Source organism: Cynocephalus volans, chromosome 7, assembly GCF_027409185.1.
Source record: "Cynocephalus volans isolate mCynVol1 chromosome 7, mCynVol1.pri, whole genome shotgun sequence".
Classification (NCBI taxonomy): Eukaryota; Metazoa; Chordata; class Mammalia; order Dermoptera; family Cynocephalidae; genus Cynocephalus; species Cynocephalus volans.
Genome location: NC_084466.1, coordinates 125015713 through 125043399, shown reverse-complemented (window position 1 = coordinate 125043399; position 27687 = coordinate 125015713). Strand labels below are relative to the sequence as shown.

General features: G+C 39.4%; 1 protein-coding gene across 2 annotated transcripts in view; it reads left to right on the top strand.

Moving 5' to 3' along the window:
- LOC134382601 (cytochrome P450 2C18-like) overlaps positions 1-27196 on the top strand; it is a 51526-nt gene extending 24330 nt beyond the window's left edge. For both annotated transcript variants that reach the window (XM_063103304.1, XM_063103302.1), the window contains 4 exons: positions 4764-4905; positions 7800-7987; positions 25177-25318; positions 27015-27196. In XM_063103304.1, coding sequence (XP_062959374.1) covers positions 4764-4905; positions 7800-7987; positions 25177-25318; positions 27015-27196 — 654 coding nt within the window. The remainder of the gene's footprint in view (positions 1-4763; positions 4906-7799; positions 7988-25176; positions 25319-27014) is intronic.
- Positions 27197-27687: the final 491 nt, after the last annotated feature.

The following is a 27687-nucleotide window of genomic DNA, read 5'->3' as shown; positions in this document are numbered from 1 at the left end:
TGAGATGCCAAATTTTCTAAAATTTACCAGACACATTCTTTACCAAGCATTATCACTCCCCTGAAGCTTCAAGTGTTTGACTAGATTCCAAATGCCCAAAATTGTATTTTTAGACAGATTATGCTATGCTAATGGCATAATTAATGGCTATTTTGGTGGAGGGAACTATTCCTGAACTTTCCGATCTATCATCTTGGTCACTTTACTTTAGTAATGCCATCATAATAATATTAGTGTTTCTATCTATGACACGGAATATCTTTACATTTGTTTAGGCTTTCTTTAATGTCTTGCAACAGTTATCTTATATAGACTAGGTTATTCATAAGTTATGTGTGTGTAACCATTAAATCTCCAAATTAACTTCAATAGATGCAAATATTAATATCGGTCTATGAATGCATTGATATTTTTTACTGACTTAAGAGTAATTTTAACTTAAGCTCAGAAAACTGTGTGAAGCTGATATTATGAAGGGAGATTAATGTTTTTGTCTAGCAAGTACATGTGTGGAGAGGGTTTAGTTTATTTTAATGACATTGATTACATAATATTAGATGTGCCACAGGTCACCTGGAGATTATAAAAGCGTTATTAATTTAATGCTGGCCTAGGACCTAATTAGAAAATACACGTTTGTATTTTACTAATCCCCTGTACTCAATATTTAAAACTTCCCCCTTGTTGTTAATTCTCTGTTACATCTCCTTCAGAGTCCTAAGCTAAACTTACTTGTCCATGTCAACTACTCTCTCCCAACTTCCAATATATGAGAGCTCCATCCAATTAGTTCCTTAGCCTTGGCACCTGCATTACCCCTAGTCTCCCCTTTATTCCATATGAACTATTAATACCTCAACTTTCTGTCTTCTTGATTGTAATGTCTCTTCAATCTGTATATTCCTATTTATTCCTACACTAATCCCTAGATTTAGTTGCCTGTTGCCTCTGGAATACAACACTGCTGGCCGTATTGTGTCTTTGTGATTCCGTTTCTTTCCATATAATCCATCCTAGGTTTTGCTGCCATATTAGTTTTGCATAATTTCATAATGAGTCTGCAGGCAATATTGAGCTTACATAAACTTTTGACAGAAAAAGAGAATTGCAAACTTTTGCATTCTTTTTTGTTTGTTTATATGAAATGAACTGTTAAAATGATTCTTAAGAATAAAGATATGACTTGCGGTCAAGATGGCAGAATAGATGGTCCCCAGCATCACTCTCTCCCACAAACCAACAAATTAACAGCTATTAAAAAGCAACAATAGCCAAACTGGGGCCACTAGAGCTCAGGGGAAGAGGAGGAGAGACCTATGGAGGACATGAAAGCAGGAGAAACCATGATGAAAGAAAAAAAGGATCACTACCAGCATTTCAATCCCAGGCTGCTCCAAGACTGGCCCTAGTGAACACATGGACCAAGAGTTAGCAAAAGCCACAGCTGTGCCCTTCATATGAAGTTGCTCGGAGGATGCAGGGGAGAAGAGAGCCTTAGCGGACCCCAGGCCAACAAGACCACTAACAGGGTTCCATGGTCTCACATAGAAGTCAGGGTCCACAGACAACTGAAAAAAGGAGCCACTCAGAATCTGGTAAGTCACTGCAAGGGACAGGTGCATGACCCATCCTATGGGAAGTGTTTGGAGTATGGGCAGTGGGGGAGATGGGCCCACCAGGGGAACATTGGGGCAAAGCACGGACAGCTGATATGCCCTGCAATCAGCACAGGCCCACTCAATGTAGAATGGTCAGGTATATAGAACTGCAGGGTGTGAAGTTTACTGAAAAGACTCAGGCCCAGACCAGAGTTTCCACACAATCCAGGTGTACTGGACCTCACAATACCCAGAAGTATTGATATGGTCAACAATTTAAACCTGAGCTGCACAAAAAGCCTTCTCCAGAGAACCAGCAGCAAAGCAGAAATTTAGCTCAACCACAGGGTCAACTGCTGGTCCCCACAGGAAGTTTCCCCATTTAGTAGTAACCAAAGGACAACTTAGTTCCAGTGCAGAGTTTGAGTGATAGGAACAGCTAACAATCCAGAACAGAACTGAAAGAAAAAACAAAATAGAATTGAAAGGAAAAACAAAATACCCACAGATCAAAGACAAAATTTAATATTAACTCATAAGTCTAACACCACCAAAGAACAACTATGCAACCTAGAAGGACCAGGAGCCCCCTGGACTTCCAAGCTGGGGAGGGGAGATGGCCATGGGCCTCAGACACCCCCACCCCAACAAATGCACCTAGCCCAGGGATGACGACTGAGCCACTGCAGGAAGCACCCTGGGCTCCCAAGCTGGGGTGGTGGGGGACCAAGGACTTCAGCCATGTCCCCCAACAACTGCACCAACCCAGCAGCAACCAAGCTGCCAATGGAAGGCCCCATGTCTCTGATGGGGATCCGATGGGCCTCAACCAGACCCGTCTCTCCTCCTCCTCCCACCCTATTTCCCTCCCCTTTCCTCTCTCCCCATCCCCCCAACTGCTCTGCAACATCTTAGAATGTAAAAAAAATAATATTAATAAATAAATAAATTTTCTTAAAAAAAGAATAGAGAAATAAGTCTGGATTAACCTATGCAATATATATTTTGACATGAGCTAAGCAACTAGTTGCTTTGATTCAATTTCTTTGTACAGTCTAATCTAATTATACCAACAAATATGGCTTTGTTGGCTATTGTATGAAGATTATCAGATTTATGTCAATGTAAACTTTGAATCTGCAATAAAATGGTTTTGTCTTTGGTGCCCAGGATCACCTTTCATATTCATGATATCTGATAGAACTCTGGATACAAGATTGAGGCTCATTAAATACTGTATAATCATTAGCTGATTTCTAGAAACTTAAAATTCTAATTTCTTTTTTTCTTTTTTATTGAAGCATAATTGATCATGTGTATTTTCAGGATACAACATTGACTACCATCACTAGTGTACAACATATTTTAACCAAATCAATATTATTAGCATATTCATTATTACAAATCATAGTCTTTATTCTTTATACCACTTATCCAATCTCTCTCCATCCCCTTCTCCCTCCACCCCACCATCCCCTTATAACCATTGATTTGATCTCTACTTCTGAAAGATTAATGTATTGTTGTGGTCTTTTTCTCCTTCTTTCCTTCCTTCCTTTTTTTGTTTGTTTCTTTCTTCTTTCCTTCTTTCTTAGCACCCACTTATGAGTTAGGACATGTGGTATTTCTCTTTCTTTGTCTGGCTTATTTCACTTAACATAATGTTCTCCAAACTCATACATGTTGCTGCAGATAGCAGAATTTCATTCTTTTTTATGTCTGAGTAGTATTTCATTGTTTATATACACTACAATTTTCTTATTTAGTCATCTGTCAATGGACATTTATGTTGGTTCTATATTTTGGCTATTGTAAACAGAGCTGCATTGAACATGGGAGTCCAGGTATCCCTTCAACATGATGATTTCCATACTTTTGGGTATATACCCAGAAGTGGGATTGCTGGACCATTTTTCAGTTCTATCTGCAGTTCTTTGAGGAATCTCCATACTGCTTTCCATAATGGATTTACTATTTTACAGTCCCATCAGCACAGTAGAAGAGTCCCCTTTTCTCAACATCCTCTCCAGCATTTCTTTTTCTTGGTCTTATTGATAATGCTCAGTATAACTGGGGTGAGATGATATCTCAGTGTGGTTTTGATTTGTATTTCCCTGAGGATTAGTGATGTCGAGCATTTTTTCAACTACTTTATGGCCATTTGCGTGTCTTCTTTTGAAAAATGTGTGTGGCCGGCTGCCTGCAGGGTGGTCCAGGCTGTTACGGTGGCAGTGGGACCTCCTTGTGATGACAGTAGCTATGGCAGTGGTGGTGGTAGACCATCTCTTCTGGGTCCTGCTCTGAGTGGCTGGAGGGGGTGTGCAGTGGCTTCTGGCTGGGTGCAGAGTCATGTGAGTTGCTACTTTTGCTGGCTCCTGCTTGGGGCAGTCGGAGGGGGCTGGTGACTGCTTACAACTGGCTGGTGGGTTGTGTGTGTTCCTCCCTCAGCTGGCTCCTGCTCCAGGTGGTGGGATAGGACAGGTGGTGGCTTCTGGCTGAATGCCAGGTCAAGAACGGCAAACTTTTGATTCAGGCTCATAACATCTTTCATGATGTGGTCCTAATTTACGTACTTACATCAATTAATATTGTGTTTGTTTACAAATAGGATAAATTCAACTTAATAATGACATAAAGAAAGAGTGGGTTTATTTAACACAAATATAAAGATTCCCATGATGGGCTAGTCCAGAGCTAATACAGCACCTTTGAAGCATCAAAGAGTCAAGTTCCTCCAATTTTTCTTCACCATATTTAGTATATAAGCCTTCATTTTCATGGTTAAATCTTCATGTCCCAAGGTGATATCTACCTTACCTACCTCTTTCCATCTGTGTTTTGAGTGAGATGGAGGAAATAGAAGAAGGGGCACCAATAAGCTTCTGCTTACATCTTTTTTGGGAAGGAAATATGCTGCCTGGCTCATCTAGCTGTAAAGACCCTCATGAATGGAAATTTTAGGCAAGCAAGGAGTAAGGGGACAGTGAATAAGTTTGGATGAACTGACCTACAGTCTCTGCCACATAATACAGTGTTTTGTTATAATACTGTATTCTCTAGATTCTGTGTTGGCTAATTTTATAACAATGTGAGTTATTCTGAATTCACTGCAGTTAAATATGCTAACAAATAATTTGTCAAATAATTGCATCAAAATGTTCCTAGGAAAAGCACCAACAGCAGCTGGAGTTTACCTTTGAACACATGGTCATTACTGTCTTTGATTTGTTTGGAGCTGGCACAGAGACCACAAGCACCACCCTGAGATATGGACTCCTGCTCCTGCTGAAGTACCCAGAGGTCACAGGTATGAACATAGTGATGAGCAGAGTGAATTTCAGGAAAGATGTTGGGAAGATCCTGCTAGTGTCCTCCACATTCTTTCTCTTAGGCAAGCTTCATTATTAAACATCTGTGCTACCAGCTGCAATCTGTCCAATCTTAAGGATATGATTAAGATGGGGCATCTTTGCAGAATATGTGAAGGTGACTGAGAGAAGTAAAGACAGCATGGTAGTAGGAGAAGGAATAAATCTCTGGTGTCATGTCTGGATCTCATGGGAGGTGGTTTGTGGCAGACACAGCCAGCATCAATTGGCCTGGGATTGCGTATCGTTTTTATTATGAAAAGACCAATTTGTAGAGTAGGCATGTTCTTGCAAATTCCTTTCCTCATTCTGAATATTTAGTGCTCTAATGCTGGGAAAATGTAAGCTCTTTTCCTGGAGGTACCAATGAAAATCCTAGAAATTTAGTTATGCTGTCTGAGATCATTTCTAGCCAGGGAAGTATTCTAAAAAGTTAGATTCATAAGAAAAATGTTTACCTTTAGGCAGAAGATGTATCTAAAGGAATTTTTTATTCCAGAAGTTTGTATTTATAAAAGTAGGGTATGAAAAAATAAGAATTTGGGGGGGGAGGGTCAATAATTTTATCATTTCTGAATAACTTTCCTTTAGAAATTTACCTTTAAAGAGTTCTCGCTAAGCAGCAGAATGGAATCCTGATAGGATTCCACCAAAATAATAATAACCTAATTACGCATGAAGTTTAGTCTTATTAAAGCAGGAGGAGAGGAGTGCTTGGAACATCCAACAACTCTTCAGCAAATTTCTAAAACACAGAAATCAGACTGGAGTATAAAAATAACTCAGCAGAGGAGATGAAGTTGTAACGTTAGTGTCAGAGAAGGAAGACAAATGAAAGAAGTAAAGCCAGTCTGTGTCCCAACAGTCCCATAAGATTCCATATTTTGAAATAGGAAGTGTCAGAGAAAGTGAAAAATGATGCTGAAAAAGGAGGCTTTTCCTGTCCCGGTTCCGTCCACGACTCCTTTTATCAGGTAACTGATTATCCCCCAAAGAAAGGGAGACTCAGTCTCTAGAAAAACTATGTCTAAGAATCCCTCTACTCAGGGACACTGGGCAGTGACAGAAAAAGTGAGGTGCGGGCTGGGAAAGAAGGTTTGGTAAGAGTTCTGTCCCTGAATTCAGAGACTCTTAGCTTTTCTCTCCATCTTGCTTTCTGAAATTCAGCAGCCAGACATATCCTTCTGAGAGTGAATAGCTTTAGGGAAAAGAAAATAAGCCCGCTATTTTTGCAGCTAATGAGAAAATTGTCTCTAAATGTCCAGCACAGTGAATAAAATAAAAATATTCACCCCAAGAACCAGGGCCATGGAATTTAAGGACACTGGGATTAAAGGGGAAATCATAAAAGACTTTTGGAGAGACATACCAGGTCATATATAAAGAATTAGGATTCAGAACAGCATCAAAATTCTCAAGCGCAACTATTACCTTGTGTATCAATAGAAAAAGGGTATTTTCAGACCTGCACATTTGCCAAAATTTTTACTCCCTATATTCCCTTTCTCAGAAAAATCCTGGAGGATGTGCTCCATCCAAATGTCTGAAACCAAGTCAGAAGAAGTCAGGGCTCCAGGAATCAGGAGGCCTCATGTAGGAGGATGAGACTGTCAGGGAGGCTGCTGGGCACCAGGCCTAGAAAACACTCCTTCAGAAAGGACCAGGTGGACAATGCAGGTGTGAGGACCGACACCAAGAACAAAGGAGACGTGATGGATTTTATGAGGTTTCTCAATAACTGAGAAATTGTTCCTAGGAATTTCAAACATCTACCTGGGTATTGGGAAATAATTCTAACTCAGGTAATATAAGGGGTCTTTAAAAAGTTCATGGAAAGATTCATATTATCTTTCAATTTGATTTTTCCATGAACTTTTTGATGCACCCTCTTAGAAAGTTACAGATTTAAAGAGAGACATGCTTAAGTCCAACAAAAATTCAAAAATGAAATGTATCCTAGTTGTCTTACCAGTGAACCATATATATGTAGTCAGAAAACATATCAGTCATAAAACCATATTACGTAGTACTACAAAAAATTTGTGGACAAATAGAATGAAAAGATAATACAAATTGTTCCTGAATGTTTTGATGTACCCTGGTATTCTAAGAAACACAGTGAGTAGACCTGCATGTGTGTATGTGTGTGTGCATGTGTCTGTATCTGTTTGTGGGTGTGTGTCTAAATATGATGTAGAGATGGAGATTCGAATTTTTATCTGTTATATCAGGAAATCTTTACATATTCTCTAGAAATGGATAAGTGAAAAAATAGAAAATAGAAACAGATGGTCTTGATTCAGAAATATGAATGTATTATTCAGAAGCTACTAGAGTACTCAAAGTGGCCACATTCGGGAAGCGGGAACATGAAGAGAGTACCACTGCCAAGTGCACACACACAGACACACAAAACACACAAACACATACATACACATAGATTCACTAGCAGAATTTAATTTTTAATCACCATAAATCATTTTGATATGAAATTAACATGATTCCTGTTTCTCTTTCAGCAAGAGTAATTATTTTACCTAATTATATGCTAACTTTATATTTGCAAACATTTCATAATTTCTATTGACATTACTTATCATATATGCTGTTATATATGTATGTGCAGATTAATCTTTATGCTTAGCTTATGGCACAAATACATGCATTTGTGTTATAGCAATAGTTTCTCTAAGTTTAGGAGTACATCTGTTCATATAATTTACGTGTATAATGATGTTAGGATACCTTTGTAATGCTTTATGTATCCTTGAATTGCTACAACAAAGGTGCCATTTTTCTCTTTTTGCATCAGTTCTTCCTTGTGTCTTATCAGCTAAAGTCCAAGAAGAAATTGAACGTGTGGTTGGCAGACACCGGAGCCCTTGCATGCAGGACAGGAGCCACATGCCCTACACAGATGCTGTGGTGCATGAGATCCAGAGATACATTGACCTCGTCCCCATCAACGCACCCCATGCAGTGACCTGTGACATTAAATTCAGAAACTACCTCATCCCCAAGGTAAGCTTGTTTCTCCTGTATTCCAACTCAGTGCTCTTGAAATTTCCAGCTTCACAGTGTGGTTCCAGACCTCTACCCACACAGTATGAGAGAAGAGCCAATTCATATGCATGGCAGCTTAATGGACTTTATGCTGTTTACAGTTTGGGGTTGTAAAGCTTCTTAAAAGGTCTTGGTACCTGGTAGTGTAAGTCTTCCAAATTTGTTCTACTTGTTTATTAATGTTTTGGCCATTCTTAGGTGTTTACATTTCCAAATAAATGTTAAAATTGTCAGTTTGTTATCAGGGTAACATTAAATCTCTAGATCAATTTGAAAATAATTGACACCACGACATGTTGAATTTTTTAGTTCATAAATGTGATTATGCTTCCAATTAGGATAGATATGGTTATTATTTTATTCTACTTAACTTGTGGCTGGAATCACTGCAAAAGTGATGGCAGAGGAGTTCCCACAAGGGAGTGTTCCAAACCAGCCCAAGATGGGGCTGATTGGGATTCCAAAGAAAGAAGCACTAAATGCCAGGATCATCAGTCCAAAGCATTTATTGGAAGAACTTACATACAGAGTCCTGCAGCATATCCTCACGACAGGCAGCAAGAGAAAAGAGATATTGTACTCAGGTATGTCAGCAGTGAGGGGGCCAAGGAGTGGAGTTTACATGAGGGTTTAAGGAATTTGGCCAATGGGTGGGACCAGTTTCTTTTAGCGGTTTGGGTAGCAACCTAGATATCTTTATCAGTACTTGGGAATGTTTAAGGCCCCAGTTTTGTTTCAAGCCTGCTGGGAGGAACCTGCTGCTGGCTGGGTCACAGAGAGTCGAGGCACTCTGTGATTTTTGGTCAGGATACAGAAAGAAAGCAGTAGGAATTGGAGGACCTTACAGTTAAGCTCCCAATTTATTTGAGCTTTCTTTTATTTTCTTAGTAATGTATTTTCAGTGCAGTGGCTTGCAAATCTTTTCTTAGGTTTTTCTGAGATAATATTTTTTGTTATAAATTTAGATAATGCCTTTTCCATTTATGAACTTATATTTAGCAAGCATTGTAAATTTAATAATCATTGCTAGATGTTCGTAGATTCATCAGAAATTTCTGCGTACATTATCCTGCTATCTGAATTGATATTTGCTTTGTTTCTTATCTTCCGATTCTATTGTCCTTAATTTTTCCTTTCTGCATTATTGCACTGGTTAAGATTTCCAGGGTGATGTTGAATGAAGTTTGTCATAGTGTGCATCCATGTTTCATTTCTGAAACAGAAGCAGGAAGGGGTGGAGGTTTAACATCTAACTATGGAATATTATATTTTAAGTGAATTTTGAGAGATATGCCTTACCAGATTAGGAAAATTTGTTCTCTTGTCTTATTGTAATATGAATTTTTGTTCTGCAAGTGTGTCTAATTTTATTAAATCAATTCCTTGGTTCTGTTGGTATGATTGTATATATCAACCTCACTTTCCTTAATAAATATACATAAGTAGACACATACAGCTCTATTTGATTTGCTTCATATTGTTGAAGACTTCAGTATTTATATTCATAAGAGATTTTGGTCTGTGATTTTTCTTCATCAATATTTTCTTGTCAGATTTCTGGTACGAAGATAGTACTGACCTCATAATATTGAGAGAAATGTTCTCTAACATGGTCTCTTTTTATTGCCTTCTCCTCCCCACAGTCATCTGCTTGTGGACACTTAGCTGTATCTTTGAAATGCATAGTAACTTTTGGAGAAATACAGGTATTATATATGAGAAAATTCAGAGTTTCTGATGATGTCTCTTCTTCCAGAATGACTTCATTTCTCTCCCACAGGCAGTCATAATTATGTAACACTTCCTACCCTGGTTCTGAATTGGGTATGAGGTGAACATAGTCAAAAATTAACTGCAGGGGCTGGCCAGTTAGCTCAGTTGGTTAGAGCAGGTGTTATAACACCAAAGACATGGGTTCAGATTCCTGAACCAGCCAGGCACAAAAAAACAAAATAAATAATAAATAGAAATTAACTGCAGCTGTTAGCTTACCTCTCTGAGGTTCTCCCATCTCTGGAATCTTGAAACTAATTTTTGTCTTAGAAGCTTTACAATGCCTTCTAGTGTATGGTTTCTGTGTTTATCCAGACGCTCTATTTGCTATCTATAAGCTTCTCTATACCACTTGAAGCTAAAGCATATTATTATTAAAATTAAAAATAATATAACCAAGCATTATGTTTTCATAGGGAAAAAAGTAGTGAAACTAGTAAGGTTGCAGCTACTAAAGTCATCCTGTGGATAAGACAGAATTCATGATTCTACCTAGAGGTAATGGGACTTGCCTTGATAATCACAGATTTGGTACAAGGGTTAAGACTTCATTGCACTCTGTTTTCACCAATGGACACAACTAGGAGAACACTTTTGCCCCTTAACATTAGAGTCTGAGGTAATATTAATGAAAGTTGTCTTTCTCTCTATTAGTAACTAGATGGGAAACAAGCTGAGGAATCAGGCAGGGATTGCCACTCTCACATCCACTGCATCAGCTTTGTGAGCTACTTGAGGGGAGCATTGCATCTGCTGAAGTCACCCACTCACCCCTTTCCATGCTGGCTCCTGCAATGTCTGGTGACTTTTGAGCCTAGAATACCATAGCCTCTAGGAAATGACCCTTTCCCTCCCTTCTGCATGGGACAGCCCCATATAGAAACATGCAACACTGCATGGCTGAATCTACCCTCTTAGAAATCAGATAAATGATTTCTTCTACCATGGGCTGGAGCCACTGATCTAGGTGGAGATAATGATCTCAGACAAGAGATGACAAGATTTTTCTCTAATGGGCCAGATAGTATATTTTAGATATTTTATAACATGGAAATAGCCATAGACAATGTATAAATAAATGATATTGCTATCTTCCAGTTTCCATGGAGCCTGAAATTTAAATTTCACATAATTTTCACAGGTCAGAAATAGTATTCCTCTTGGGCATTTTTTCAATTTAAACATTCTGACATTATGGCCTATACAAAAGCAGGTGGCAGGATGGATTTGTGCATGTTGTTTGTGAATATCTGGTATAAGACATTCCTGTCCAGTAGAAGTGTGTGCAGTGATGGGAGTTGTATTTGTGCATTTGTGTCCTATCTGAAGAAAATTTGACAGCACAAGGTCCCAGATACTTACTTTTATGTTTCTACAAATTTCATTGTTTTAGCTCACATATTTAGATCAATGATACATTGCAAGTTGATATTTATTTGTTGTATGGAGTAATGGTCATGCTTCATTTTCTTCCTTATGAAATACCAATTTTTTGAGTGACATTTCTTAAAATGCATATACATATACTTTTCTATTTCAAAGAAACATTTTCATGTATGGCTTGTTTAAAAATATTAAAGGGATTAATTTTAAAACAAAATGATAGGGCTTTTATATGATAAACTCAGAGGATGGGATTTCCTTCCACCTTTGTATTTAAAGACAATTTAAATTTAAACAAAAGTAAAACATATACATACATATGTGTGTATATATCTACTTTTATATCTACCTAACTACACCTCAGTACTTCAATATGTATGTCCCAAGAACAAGTATTTTGTCCTACATGATAATAATAGCATGAACACTCAGGAGGTATCATTAACACAGTAAAATTATCCAATATATAGCTAATACTTAAATTATCCCAATTTTTCCAGAAAATTCTTTAGAGCTTTCTTTTTCTTTTGCAACTCATTATCCACTCAAGGAACAAGCATATGATTTGGTTATCTTGTCTCTTTAGTCTACTGTCTTCAAGAAGAGTTCCTTTTCCTTTGTTTCCTTTCAGAACCTTGACCTTTATGAAGAGTCCAGGCCATTTGTCATTTAAAATATTTCTCAGAAAACCCACCCACTACCTGCCCACAAGGCAGGACCCAGAGTGCCACCCTCCCATCCCAACCAGGGATTCTCAGGCAGTGAAAAATACTATGGGAATCCCACCCACCCTTTCCCATAAGGCTGGTCCCAGCACCTGCCTGACCACCTCAATCGGGGATGCAAAGTCAGGGAAAAAACTTTGGGAATCCCACCTACCACCTACAAACAAGGCAGGACACAGTGCCATCTGCACACTACAATCAAGGGGCCCAGCACCAGTTCTGAAGATGTAGTCCATCCATAACAGCCACCACCACAGCTTCTACCACTGCAAGGATGGCTAGTCACTACAGTAGCAGCCATGACCACCCTGCAGGTTGCCTGTCCCATATACAACTGCAGTGACACAAGGAGAGTGGTCAACAGAGGAGCCTGGAAAAAGAGCAGAAATAGATATTCTTATTTCAAATAAAATAAACTTTAAACCAAAAACAAGAATAAGAGACAAAGAAAGCCATTATAAAATGATAAAGGGATCTATCTAGCAAGAAGATGTAACAATCATAAATACATATGCACCCAACACCAGAGCATCCAGATACACAAAGCAAACACTATCAGATGTAAAGAAAGAGATAAAAGCCCATACAATAATAGTGGGGTTCCTGAACACCCCTCTCCACTGGACAGATCATCTGAAAAACAAATCGACAGAAAAACACAGGATTTAAACTACACTTTTAGAACAATTGGACCTGGTAGATACCTACAGAACACTTCATCTAGCAACTACAGAATATACATTGTTCTCATCAGCACATGGAACATTCTCCAGGACAGACCACAAGTTAGGTTACAAATCAAGTCTCAACAGAAATAAATAAATCAGAATTATCCCAAGCATCTTTTCTGACCATAATGGATTAAAGCTAAAGATTAATAACATGTGAAACTCAGGACACTATATGAAGACTTGGAAATTAATCAACAGGCTCCTGAACAACTAATAGGTCCAAAAAGATTTTAAGTGGGAAATCAAAAAATTTATTGAAACCAGGGAAAGTAAAGACACATCATATCAAAAATGTGGGATATTGCAAAAGTGATAATATGAAGGAAGTGTATTGCAATTAATGCTCACATCAAAAAAGTAGAGAGATTTCAAATAAAAAACCTAATGCTACTACTCAAAGAACTAGAACAATCCAATCCCAAAGTTAGTAGATGGAAAGAAATAAAGATCAGAGTAAAACTAACTGAAATAAAGATCTAAAAAACAATACAAAAGATCAATGAATCAAAAAAAATTGTCTTTTTGGTGAGATAAAATAGAGAAACTATTATCTAGGTTAATAAGGAGGAGGCGGAGAAGGAACAGGAGGAGAAAGACTCAAACAACAAAAACAAGAAATGAAAAAGTAGACACTAAAACCCATACCACAGAAATACAAGGAGAATATTACAAACAACCACACATCAACAAATTTAAAAACCTGGCAGAAATGGAAAAATTACTGGACACTTACAAACTACCAATGCTGAACCAAGAAGAAACAGAAAATCTGAACAGACCAATAACAGGCAACAAAATTGAAGCAGTCATCAGCAGTCACCCTACAAAGCAAAGCACAGGACCTGATGGCTTTACTGCTAAATTCTACAAGACCTTTAAAGAAGAATTAATACCCACTTTCCTCAATCTATTCTAAAAATATGAAACAAAGGCAATTCTCCCAAACTCATTCTGAGGCCAACATCATCTTGATATCAAAACCAGGGAAATATACCACACACACACACACAAAAAAAAAAAAAAAAAAAAAAATACCCCCCAAACCACAAAACTTTATAGGCCAATATCTTTGAAGAACATATACCCAAAAATCTTCAACAAAGTACTAGCATTCAGAATACAACAACACATCGAAACAATTATACACCATGATCAAATGGTATTCATCAATCACAGGGAAACAGAAATCATTCAACAAATGCAAGTCAATAAATGTGATACACCACATCGACAAAATCTAGGACAAAAACCATATGATTATCTCAATGAGATGCAGAAAATGCATTCAACAAAGTTCGAAATCTCTTCATGATAAAGACTCTCATCAAATTAGGTACAGAAGGAAAGTATATCAATGCAATAAAAGCCATATACAAAAAATTCACCACCAATATCATCCAAAAAGGGGGAAAGCTCCAAGCTTTTTCCTTAAGAACAGGAACAAGACAAAGATGCTCACAATCACCATTCCTATTTAACATAGTGTTAGAAGTGCTAGAAAGAGTGATCAGGCAAGAGAAATAAATAAAGGGCATCCACACTGGAAAAGACAAATTCAAACTCTCCCTGTTTGCAGATGACAACATTCTATATACAGTAAAACCTAAAGACTCTACTAAAAAACTCTTATAGCTGTTCATTTCAGTAATGTTGCAGTATACAAAATCAACATGTAAAAATTAGTAGCATCTTTATTGTCCAATAACAAACTAGCAGAAAAAGAAATCAGGAAAGCAAGACTATTTACGATAGTAACCAAAAAACATAAATATCTATGAATCAATTTAAGAAGGTGAAAGATCTCTACAACGAGAGAACTACAGATCACTACTGAAAGAAATTAGGGAAGACACAGAAAGGTGGAAAGACATTCCATGTTCTTTGATTGGAAGAATCAACATTGTTAAAATGTGCATACTACCCCAAACAATCTACAGATTCAATGCAATCCCCCCAAAATGCCAATCACATTCTTCGCAGAAAGAGAAAAATCATCCATATGGAAAAACAAAAGACCCCCAAATAGCCAAAGCAATCCTAAACCTTCCGAAAATAAAAAAAGAAGCTGGAGACATAAAGCTACCTGACTTCAAATTATACTACAAAGCAGTGGTAACCAAAACAGCATGGTACCATTACCAGCATTAGAAAAGACTCTCGAACTAATGGAACAGAATAGAGATCCCAGAAATCAACCCACATACTTACAGACAACCAATCTTTGGCAAAGGCAGCAAGAACATGCACTGGGGAGAAGACTGCCTCTTCAATAAAATGTGCTGGGAAAATGGAAAATCCATATGTAGAAGAATGAAACTAGACTTGCGCCTGTTGCCATGAACCAAAATCAACTCAAAATGAATTAAAGACTTAAATATAAGACCTGAAACTATAAAACCACTAAAGGAAAACATGGGGGGAAACACTCCAGGAAATAGGACAAGGTAAAGACTTTTTAAATAGTAATCAGGGAAATGCAAATCAAAACCACTTTGAGATATCACCTCACCCCAGGTAGACTGGATATTATCAAAAAGACTGAGAAAAACAAATGTTGGTGAGGATGCAGAGAAAGGGGAACCCTTCTACACTGTTAGTTTGACTGTAAATTAGTAAAGCCATTATGGAAAACAGTATAGAGGTTCTTCGAACAACTATAGATAGAACTAACATATGATTCAGTAATCCCACTACTTAGTCCAGAGGAATGGAAATGATCATGTCAAAAGGATATCTGCACTCACATGTTTATTGCAGCTCTATTTACATAAGCCAAGCTATAGAACCAACCTAAATGTTCATCAATGGGTGGGAGATAAGGGAATTGTGGTATATATACACAATGGAATATTACTCAGCCATAAAAAAGAATGAAAGTTTGCAACATGGGTTATTTTGAAAGACTGTCTTTGTGATCCAAAATTCTTCCTACTGCTTGCTCTAGCCTGCTACTCAAGCGCTCTGTTGTGGTTTTTGTTCCACTGAGTGAATCTTTCATTTCTCAGAGTTCTGCTACATTCTTTTTTAAGGTATTAATCTCTTTGTAAATATGTTCTGTCATATTCTGGATATTTTTTCTTGTTTCTTTGTGTTCTATAATTGAGTCTTCTCTTATCTCTGTGAGTTTTCTGAAGATCATTACTCAGAATTCCTTTTCAGACATTTCAAGGGTTTCCTGTTCTATGGGATTTGGTGTTTGAGCATTACTGTACTCCTTTGGTGGTGTCATATCTTCTTGTTTGTTGGTAGTTCTAGTATTTTTTCTTTATATGTGGTCATCTTGTAGAGCATTTGCCTCTTTTATTACTCTGTGGTTGGCTATGAGGATAAAGATTTCCTCCTCTATTTGCAGGCTCTGCATGTGGCTCTTCTTTTATCAATGTAGTTGAGTATGTGGTGGGTTGCCTATAGAGTGGCCCTGGCTGCTACTGTGGTTGTGAGCCATCTTTGTGGTTGTGAGCCATCTTTGTGGTGACAGTAGGTGTGGCAGTGGCTATGGTACACAACTTTGGCTCCTGTTCCAGCTGTGGGTTGGTCTCTCTGAGGCTGGACTCTGGGTCCCTGAAGGCACATAGGACTTCTTTCACCTCAGTGCCTCCTGGGGCTGTGGGCAGGTCCCTCTGGGGCTGGAGTCTGTGCCAATTCTGCAATATGGATCATCCAGGAAAGAATTGTGCTAAGTGAAACAACCCAGGTTCAGAAAGAGAAATATCATGTATCCTCACTCATAATTAGGAGCTGAATCCATAAATAAACAAATAAACTATATATATATATATATATATATATATATATATATATATATATATATATGCACAGAGAGAGAGAGAGAGAGAAGGAAACAATAATCACTATAATATATTGAACTTTTGGAAAGAGAAACCCTAACTGTGGTTATTAGAGGTGGGAAAGGGAGGGGAATGGAAAAGAGAAGGGGGTTAATGAGAAACTGGTTCAGGGAAACAAAAAATGATTATGTATTATAATGATGAATAAGCCAACTATCCTGATTTGACCATTGCACATTGTGCACAACTACTGAAAGTCAACGTTGTACCACTCAAATATGTATAATAAATTATCTTTGTGGAAAAGAAGACACCAAAGCACAAACAACAAAAGTAGTAATAAATAAATAGGATTATATCAAACCAAAAAGCTTCTGCACAGCAAAGGAAACAATCAACAGAGTGAAAATGCCACCTACAGAATGGGAGAAATATTTGCAAACTATACATCTGAAAAGGGAATAATATCCAGAATAAACAAGGAATTCAAAAAACTACATAGTAAAAACCCCAAATCATGCAATTTTTTAAATGAGCAAAGGAGCTGAATAGACATTTTTGAAGGAAGGCATACAAATAGCCAACAGGTCGTTGAAAGAACCTTCAACATCACTAATCACCAGGGAAATGCAAATTAAACCACATTGAGATAACCTCTCATCCAGGTTAGACTAGCTATACTCAAAAACACTGAGAATAACAAATGCTGTTGAGGATGTGAAGAAAGGGGAACTTTTCTACACTGTTGGTTGGACTGTAAGTTAGTACAGCCACTGTGGAAAACAGTGTGGATGTTTCTCAAGCAACTGCAGCTAGATCTGCTATACAATCCAGTGATTCCACGTGTGGGTATATACCCAAAGGAATGGAAATCATCGTGTCTAAGGGATACATGCCCTCCTGTGTTTATCACAATTCTATTTACAATAGCCAAGATATGGAACCAACTTAAATGTCGATCGATGGATGACTGGATAAAGAAAGTGTGGTACGAACATTATGGAGTTTCAAGATGGTGGTGGCTGCGGCAGCTGGCGCGGAGTAGCTGAGGTGGAAAAGGCGGCCACTGGGCCTCAGGCAGCTGGGAAACTTGTGGACCTTCCTCTCGCCATCTCTTAAGGGAGGACTACAGCTGCTGGCCGGTTGTGGGGGCTCAAAGCCACTTTGCCCCCGGCAGGAGAGGCTGCCTCATTTACAGGCCACAGCTTTGAAGTGTGGAGCAGGAAAAGAACTGTTTCTTAGCTGCAAAAGCGATTCTCAAAACAGGGAACGCGGCACCAGGGCTGCTGTGGATGCAGACAGGATCCCAGAGGCCGGGGCCACGCTGAAGGCGGCCAGCTGCCCTATTCAGGATTCGAGGTTTCAGGCCGGCATTAAAGAAGATTCCTGGGAGCGCCCGAGCCGCGCCGCGACTGAACAGCCCGAGGCGGCAGCACCGAGAACACAGAAGGCGACAAACCAGAGAAAGAGAGCGAGCACCCGACCTGGCACAACCTTGTGAGTGACCCTTGGCCCAGTTCTATTCGGGGGGCGGATGCCCACCCGGCTCCCGCCTGCACCACCAGGCCACTCACTGCCCCGGTGCTGCCTCCATTTTCCCAGGTGCGGGCAGCTCCGCCCTGCTCGGCCATCACTGAGCCCTCCCACTTGCTTGGCCCTGCGCGGGGCTTTCCAGAGCCTGCGGGCCGGCCTCCGCTCCCACTCCCTCCGCGGTTCTCTGGCGGGGCTGGGGGCGTGGGGCATCCCCAGCCAGTGTTGGGAGGGCAACGAAGTACGGGCAGGCCAATTGTCACTCCACCACACCCTGGACTCCAGCCCCAGTAAACTTCCTGTTACTGGGAGGCAGATACCATCTCTGTGGCCACCAGTTTGGAAAAAAGCCTAACGAATTTCTGTTTGGGAATAGTGTGGTAGGAGAGTTCCCAGGTCTGCTTGAACCTGCCGGAGAGCTGGTTGCAGGCAGGCACTAGACTCGGTTTATATCAGGGGGATACAAAGTTGAACAAGACCCGAGAAAGATCTACACAGTGCTACAAAGGCACCCAGAGAGACCGGTCATCTGTGCCTAGCAGAAACCTGGTAGACTTCCTGGGCGAGGCAGTGCCGAGCAGGGTCTTGAAGGCCCAGCTGATAGACGAGGGGTGCAGAAGACATGCCCCAGCCCAGCACAGTGCGCACAGAGGGGGGAGACATGCATCCAGGGAGGCGGAGACTCGACAGAAACCACACACCTGGTGGGGTTGCCAGTGCACGATCTAACAGCCTGGGCCAGAGCACACGGAATGGGGAGAAGTCCTGCACAGGAAGTGAAAGCTCAACAGAGATCACACACCCTGTGGTACGTGATCCAGCAGCCCAGCAGAGTCCAAGCTGACCAGAAAGGTGGCTCCCCGGAGAAGCCCAAGACCCGAGGCAACGACACACACAAGACACTAGAGGCCAACTGAGCAGTCACGGAGGGAGCCATACCAAATTGGCAACCACAGCAACATCCTAGTTAGTCATTAGTCTCAAACCGGTGGACTGTGAAACCCCCTGCCACAATGAATAAACACCAAAAATAAGATACCAGAAATACAAAAAATCAAGCAAGTACACCACCAAAAGTTAATAAATCTCATACTCTAGATCCTATAGAACAAGAAGCCCTTGAAATAACTGACAAGGAATTTCGAGTGATAATTCTAAGGAAACTGAATGAGATACAAGAAAACTCAGCTAGACATCGTGATGAAATGAGGAAAAGTATACAGGATCTGAAAGAGGAAATGTACAAGGAAATCAATGTCCTGAAAAAAAATGTAGCAGAACTTGCTGAACTGAAGAAGTTATTCAGCGAAATAAAAAACACAACGGAGAGTTTAACCAGCAGGCTTGTCGAAGTTGAAGAGAGAACCTCTGAACTTGAAGATGGGCTGTTTGAAATAACACGAGCAGACAAAAAGAAAGAAAAAAGAATCAAGGACATGGAAGAAAATCTGAGAGAGATATCAGACAACCTCAAGCGCTCAAATATCCGAGTCATGGGTATTCCAGAAGGGGAGGAAAATGGAGATTCCATTGAAAACATATTCAACAAAATAGTGGCAGAAAACTTCCCAGGTACAGGAAAAATCACAGATCTTCAGATCCAGGAAGCTCAACGATCTCCAAACGTATTCAAACCAAAAAGGCCTTCTCCAAGACATGTCATAGTCAAATTGGCAAAACTCAGAGACAAAGAGAGAATCTTAAAAGCTGCAAGAGAGAAGCATCAAATCACCTATAAGGGAGCCCCAATCAGGTTAACATCAGACTTTTCATCACAAACCCTAAAAGCTAGAAAGGAATGGGATGATATTTTCAAAATACTAAAAGACAAAGATTGCCAGCCAAGAATACTCTACCCTGCAAGGCTATCCTTCCAAAATGAGGGGCAAATAGTATATTTCTCAGACAAACAAAAACTGCGGGAGTTCACTACCACATGACAACCCTTACAAGAAATCCTCAAGGGAGTACTGGGTTTGGTTCCTGAAAAATAACTACCACTGCCATAAAAACCTAAGAAAAATCTAAACCCGCTAGTACAATAAAAATGGCATTCATGAAGAGAAAACAAGCTAACAAAAACACTATCTACAACCTAAGGAACCAACAAACACAGAAAACAAACAGTAAATCAGAAAGCAAGGAACAAAACACACCTAAGACAACCAAACAACCAATAAAATGCTAGGAATAAATCAACACCTTTCAATAACAACTCTTAATGTAAAAGGCTTAAATTCCCCAATTAAAAGACACAGACTGGCTGACAGGATCAAAAAGCAGGACCCAACTATATGCTGCCTACAAGAGACCCACCTCACCCATAAAGATTCACACAGACTAAGAGTGAAAGGATGGAAAAAGATTTACCATGCAAACAGAAAAGAAAAATGAGCTGGAGTAGCTATTCTTATATCTGACAAAATAGACTTTAAACTAAAAACCATAAAAAGAGACAATGAGGGACACTACTTAATGATAAAAGGACTGATCCATCAAGAAGACATAACAATCATAAATATGTACGCACCCAATGTTGGAGTAGCCAGATTTATAAAACAAACTCTATTAGACCTAAAGAAGGAAATAGACACTAATACCATAATAGCAGGGGACCTGAACACTCCACTGTCAATATTAGACAGATCATCTAGGCAAAGAATCAGTAGAGAAACACAAGATCTAAACAAGACTCTAGACCAATTGGAATTGGCAGATATCTACAGAACATTCCTCCCAACAACCTCAGAATATTCGTTCTTCTCATCAGCACATGGATCATTCTCCAGGATAGATCACATATTAGGTCACAAATCAAGTCTCAATAAATTCAAAAAAATTGGAATTATCCCATGTATCTTCTCAGACCACAATGGATTAAAACTAGAAATTAATAACAAACGAAACTCTGGAAACTATACAAACACATGGAAATTAAACAGCATTCTACTTAATGACATATGGGTCCAAGAAGAAATCAAGCAGGAAATCAAAAAGTTTATTGAAACTAATGAAAACAATGATACATCATACCAAAACCTGTGGGATACTGCAAAAGCAGTATTGAGGGGAAAATTTACTGCATTAAATGCTCACTTCAGAAGAATAGAAAGATGGCAAGTGAACAACCTAACACTTCACCTTTAAGAACTAGAAAAACAAGAACAATCCAAACCTAAATTTAGCAGACGGAAAGAAATCATTAAGATCAGAGCAGAACTGAATGAAATTGAAAACCAAAAAACAATGCAAAAGATCAACGAATCAAAAAGTTGGTTTTTTGAAAAGATAAATAAAATAGACAAACCATTAGCATGGCTAACAAAAAAAAAGAAGAGAGAAGACTCAAATAAGCAAAATTAGAAATGAAAAAGGCGATATTACAACTGATTCATCTGAAATACAAGGAATCATTCGAGACTACTATAAACAACTATATGCCAACAAATTTGAAAATCTGGCGGAAATCGATAAATTTCTGGACACACACAAGCTCCCAAAACTGAACCATGAAGATGTAGAAAATTTGAACAGACCAATAACAATAAAGGAGATTGAAGCTGTTATCAGAAGGCTCCCAACAAAGAAATGCCCAGGACCAGATGGATTCACAGCAGAATTTTACCAAACATTCAAAGAGGAATTGACACCGATTCTTTACAAACTATTCCAAAAGATTGAAACGGACGCAAATCTCCCAAACTCATTCTATGAAGCAAATATCATCCTGATACCAAAACCAGGTAAAGATATAACAAAAAAAGAAAACTACAGGCCGATATCCTTGATGAATATAGATGCAAAAATCCTCACTAAAATACTAGCAAACAGAATACAGCAACACATAAGAAACATTATTCATCATGATCAAGTGGGATTCATCCCAGGGATGCAAGGTTGGTAAAACATATGCAAATCAATAAATGTGATACACCATATTAATAAACTCAAACACAAGGACCATATGGTCATCTCTATAGATGCTGAAAAAGCATTTGATAAAGTTCAGCACTCATTCGTGACAAAGACCCTCTATAAGTTAGGTATAGAGGGAAAGTATCTCAACATAATTAAAGCCATATATGCCAAACCCACTGCCAATATCATCCTGAATGGGGAAAAGCTGAAAGCTTTTCCTTTAAGAACAGGAACTAGACAAGGATGCCCACTCTCACCACTCCTATTCAACATAGTGTTGGAAGTACTAGCCAGAGCAATCAGAGAAGAGAAGGAAATAAAGGGCATCCAGATTGGAAAAGATGAAGTCAAACTGTCCCTGTTTGCAGATGACATGATCCTATATATCGAACAGCCTAAAACCTCTACAAAAAAAACTGTTGGAATTGATAAATGATTTCAGCACAGTAGCAGGATACAAAATCAACACACAAAAATCAGTAGCATTTCTTTTCTCCAATAGTGAACATGCAGAAAGAGAAATCAAGAAAGCCTGCCCATTTACAATAGCCACCAAAAAAATAAAATACTTAGGAATTGAGTTAACCAAGGATGTGAAAAATCTCTATAATGAGAACTACAAACCACTGCTGAGAGAAATTAGAGAGGATACAAGAAGATGGAAAGATATCCCATGCTCTTGGATTGGAAGAATCAACATAGTGAAAATGTCCATACTACCCAAAGTGATATACAAATTCAATGCAATCCCCATCAAAATTCCAAAGACATTTTTCTCAGAAATGGAAAAAACTATCCAGACATTTATATGGAACAATAAAAGACCACGCATAGCCAAAGCAATGCTCAGCAAAAAAAATAAAGCTGGAGGCATAACACTACCTGACTTTAAGCTATACTACAAAGCTATAATAACCAAAACAGTATGGTACTGGCATAAAAACAGACACACTGACCAATGGAATAGAATAGAGAATCCAGAAATCAACCCACACACTTACTGCCATCTGATCTTTCACAAAGGCACCAAGCCTATTCACTGGGGAAGGGACTGCCTCTTCAGCAAATGGTGCTGGGATAACTGGATATCCATATGCAGGAGAATGAAACTAGATCCATACCTCTCTCACCGTATACTAAAATCAACTCAAAATGGATTAAGGATTTAAATATACACCCTGAAACAATAAAACTTCTTAAAGAAAACATAGGAGAAACACTTCAGGAAATAGGACTGGGCACAGACTTCATGAATACGACCCCAAAAGCATGGGCAACCAAAGGAAAAATAAACAAATGGGATTATATCAAACTAAAAAGCTTCTGCACAGCAAAAAAAAACAATTAACAGAGTTAAAAGACAACCAACAGAGTGGGAGAAAATATTTGCAAAATATACATCTGACAAAGGATTAATATCCAAAATATATAAGGAACTCAAACAACTTTACAAGAAGAAAACAAGCAATCCAATTAAAAAATGGGCAAAAGAGCTAAGTAGGCATTTCTCTAAGGAAGATATACAAATGGCCAACAGACATATGAAAAAATGCTCAACATCACTCAGCATCCAGGAAATGCAAATCAAAACCACATTGAGATACCATCTAACCCCAGTTAGGATGGCTAAAATCCAAAAGACTATGAACGATAAATGCTGGCGAGGCTGCGGAGAAAAAGGAACTCTCATACATTGTTGGTGGGACTGCAAAATGGTGCAGCCTCTATGGAAAATGGTATGGAGGTTCCTCAAACAATTGCAAATACATCTACCATACGACCCAGCTATCCCACTGTTGGGAATATACCCAGAGGAATGGAAATCATCAAGTCGAAGGTATACCTGTTCCCCAATGTTCATCGCAGCACTCTTTACAATAGCCAAGAGTTGGAACCAGCCCAAATGCCCATCATCAGATGAGTGGATACGGAAAATATGGTACATCTACACAATGGAATACTACTCAGCTATAAAAACGAATGAAATACTGCCATTTGCAACAACATGGATGGACCTTGAGAGAATTATATTAAGTGAAACAAGTCAGGCACAGAAAGAGAAATACCACATGTTCTCACTTATTGGAGGGAGCTAAAAATTAATATATAAATTCACAAACACACACACACACACACACACACACAAACCGGGGGGGGGGGGAGAAGATATAGCAACCACAATTATTTGAAGTTGATATGACAAGCAAACAGAAAGGACATTGTTGGGGGGGATGGGGGAGGGAGAAGGGAGGGATGATGGTGAGCAATAATCAGCTACAATGTATATCAACAAAATTAAAAAAAAAAAAGTAAGTGTGGTACATAAACACAATGGAATACTACTCAACCATAAAAAAGAACGAAATTCTCATCTTTGTAGCAACATGGATGAGCTTGGAGAAAATTATGTTAAGTGGAAATAAACCCTGCATAGAGGGAAAATACCTCATGTCCTCACTCACACATGGGGGCTAACACAGAAAGAAGGAAGGAAAGAAAGCCCACATTAGTGTGAAGAACTTGCAGAGGGAGAGAACAGACCTAGGGTAGCCAGAGCAGGGGAGTAGAGAGAGGGGCATTGGGGAGAGGTTGGGTGGAGGACCCAGGTAATAATTGCAACTTGAGGTGGTGGGCATGCTCATAGCATCTATTTACTCATCACATCTTGGGGACAGGTGCTGACAGTCAGCCCTTGCCCCATGAATATGTATAATAAATAAAAATAAAAATAAATAAAAATTTTCCTCAGGCTGGTTTTATGTGAATGTTTTCCAGACACTTGACTCTGGTTACGATTTTGGCAGGAAAACACCAAAGGTGCTACATATGTCCCACTCAATCACATTGGTGAGGTGAGGGCACATGTCATTAATGTTGTTTTTAGTTATCTTACATTCCTCAAGTAATGAGATGGTTCCTGGTTAGAAGCCACATGAGAAAGATCACTGCCACTGGCCTTAAACTCATCCCTGTTTATTTTGTGGTCTGGCTGGCTGGAAATGTCACTGCTCTTCTTTGGACAAGGGTTTTCTCCTCTGTAGATCAAAAATGAACCAAGTGATTTCCATTGTTTCTTTCAGATCCAAAACTTTTTATTTTTATTTTATTTATTTTTTTTTTTGTCATTTTTTCGTGACCGGCACTCAGCCAGTGAGTGCACTGGTCATTCCTACATAGGATCCGAACCCGCGGCGGGAGCGTCGCCGCGCTCCCAGCGCAGCACTCTCCCGAGTGCGCGACGGGCTCGGCCCGATCCAAAACTTTTTATAACTCAGTTTACCTCTGTCTGTTCATTCCAGGGCACAACTGTGTTAACATCACTGACCTCAGTGCTACATGATGACAAAGAATTCCCACACCCAGAGATGTTTGACCCTGGCCACTTTCTGGATGAGAATGGCAACTTTAAGAAAAGTGACTACTTCATGCCCTTCTCAGCAGGTAATAGAAATTTATTCCCATTGGTACTTCAGTGGACAAGATCACATGTTGGGCTCAGTTGGAACTCATGTGATGCCTCATCTGGGGCTGGTAGAATTGCTCTTTGTCCATGATCAGGAGCACCACTCCCAATGCCCATGCACTTTTCCTGTTCATGATACATCCTAATTATTGGGCCAGATTAGTGGTGCTTGGTGAGTTGACCTGGTTCTTCCAAATTGAGAAAGCTAGAGTATAGGTTGATCAGGTTCTGTACCTAGACATAACACTAAGGTACCCAAGAGCTCCTCTTAGAAGGTGAAACTCATTTATACTTTCCTCACCTGCCATGGAAAGGTTCCTAACTCCCCAGCTTTGAGTATCTTCTGTGTGGTGTCCCCCCAAAACCCACTCCAGGCTGTACAACTATCCACAAACACACAAAGGGCACCAAAGGGCCTCACACCTAGTTAGAGAAGTAAATGAGTGAACAGATCATTGTCATCCAGTAGAGCGAGTTCTGTGAGAGAAGAAAGCAATGGTGGCTGGTGGGGTAGGGGGTTGGGGAGAAGCTGCCTGTTTCTTGAACTGTTATACCCCAAAGAGAGGCATAAAATTGAGTAAGCATCATTCTAATAGCAGAAATGGCATTTAAACTGCCTTAATGGGGGCAGAGAGAAGGGAAAGAAGAGGCATGGTATGGAGGTAATAAACCACAAGAGCAGAACATTTACTGTACATCAATTTGTCTGAATTTCCGCCAAATAACAAAAGGCTGAGGGAAACAGGGGGAATTTGGCAGGATACTCTGCAACAATTTCAGAGCACTCTGCTCTTCCTTCAATTATGGCCATATGTCTTGGGTGCTGGATCTCCACACCTGCAATGTGTGTGTGCTGAGACTCTGGCCATGGAATCTCCTTTCCTTATTCTGTGACTTCTGATGTCAGCTTTATATCTGGCACTGTAAACACCAACACAGCAAGCACAGAGAACTCTCTTCAAGAATTCTCATTTTAGCACAGTAGAAAAAAGCAATAAGTAGAGAGTAAGGTTGCCAAATGATCCATGCTTCAATGGAAGCACGCATATGGTATCGGAGAAACCCAGAGAAGGAAAGATTTTACTGTTTGAGCAAATAATAAAGAGTGTGGACAGGAAGTGAAATTTGACCCAGGTCCTGAATGTGGTATGAAAAAAGCACATCTTAGCCAAAAGCATTAACATGAGCTAAAACTTGAAACTGCACCGTGTGTCTGAGATTAATGAAGATTGTGTGTGGCTGGAGCTGAGCACACAGGATGTGAGAAATGGAAGGAAAGATCATGAAATCAGACTAGGAACAGAAAACACAAGAATGTAGGTGTTTTTCTAAAAAAATACAGGTGGAAACAAAGTGTCAGAGGAGCAGTTATAATGTGGCAATACTTAATGAAGTATTTGGCATCGAGATGATACTGAAGAAATATTTGTTGAATGAAGGATGCCTGTTAAGATCAGATGTTAGGTGGGTGGCATGTGTGTCTGTTCATTCATCTGCCAATCAAGCCATGCTTCTAGACATCCTGCCTTCTATCCATCTTTTTATCTATCCATCCATCCAATCATTCATCAAACGGCTACTGTGTATTCTATTTGTGAATGTCACAAACACAGTGTTTGTCAGAGTCACAGTTACACACATGGAGTTACTACCCTCTGTATTTGTTATTTTCAGGAAAACGAATTTGCGTGGGAGAAGGCCTGGCCCGCATGGAGCTGTTTTTGTTCCTGACCACCATTTTACAGAACTTTAAGCTGAAATCTCTGGTTGACCCAAAGGACCTCAATATTGCCTCAGTTTTCAATGGGCTAATGTGTGTGCCACACTCGTACCAGCTCTGTTTCATTCCTGTGTGAAAAAGGGCAGACTTTCTGCGCTGCTGTGCTGTTGTCTGCAGCTCCCCTTGGGGCATTGTCCACCTCCTTCTTAATATAAGGGATGCCTTCTCTGACCTCTCCTCTTGCATCTCTCGATTCCCTCAAGATCTAGTGAACATCCAGCCTCCACGAAGAAAAGTGCTTTATGTTTCACTGCAAAAATATATCTGCTATTTCCTGTACTCTGTAACACTGGTGTTAATCAACACATATGCTAACACTTATCTAATGGTGAGGCTATTAATATGCTATCATATATCACTGAGAAAAATAATTTGTATTTGGCAGTTTAGAGCCATTTTTCCTCTCCATGTTCTAAATAAAAAGCATTATTAATTGCTGGGTCAGTTTTCAGACTTTCCTTCTTTTTTGCATAATGCAGTTAAGAAATGAAAAAAACAATAGAGTCTCAAGAGGCCATGCTGTTCCTCATAATGATCAGCACAGAGAGGGACAAAGGGGACAAGGGT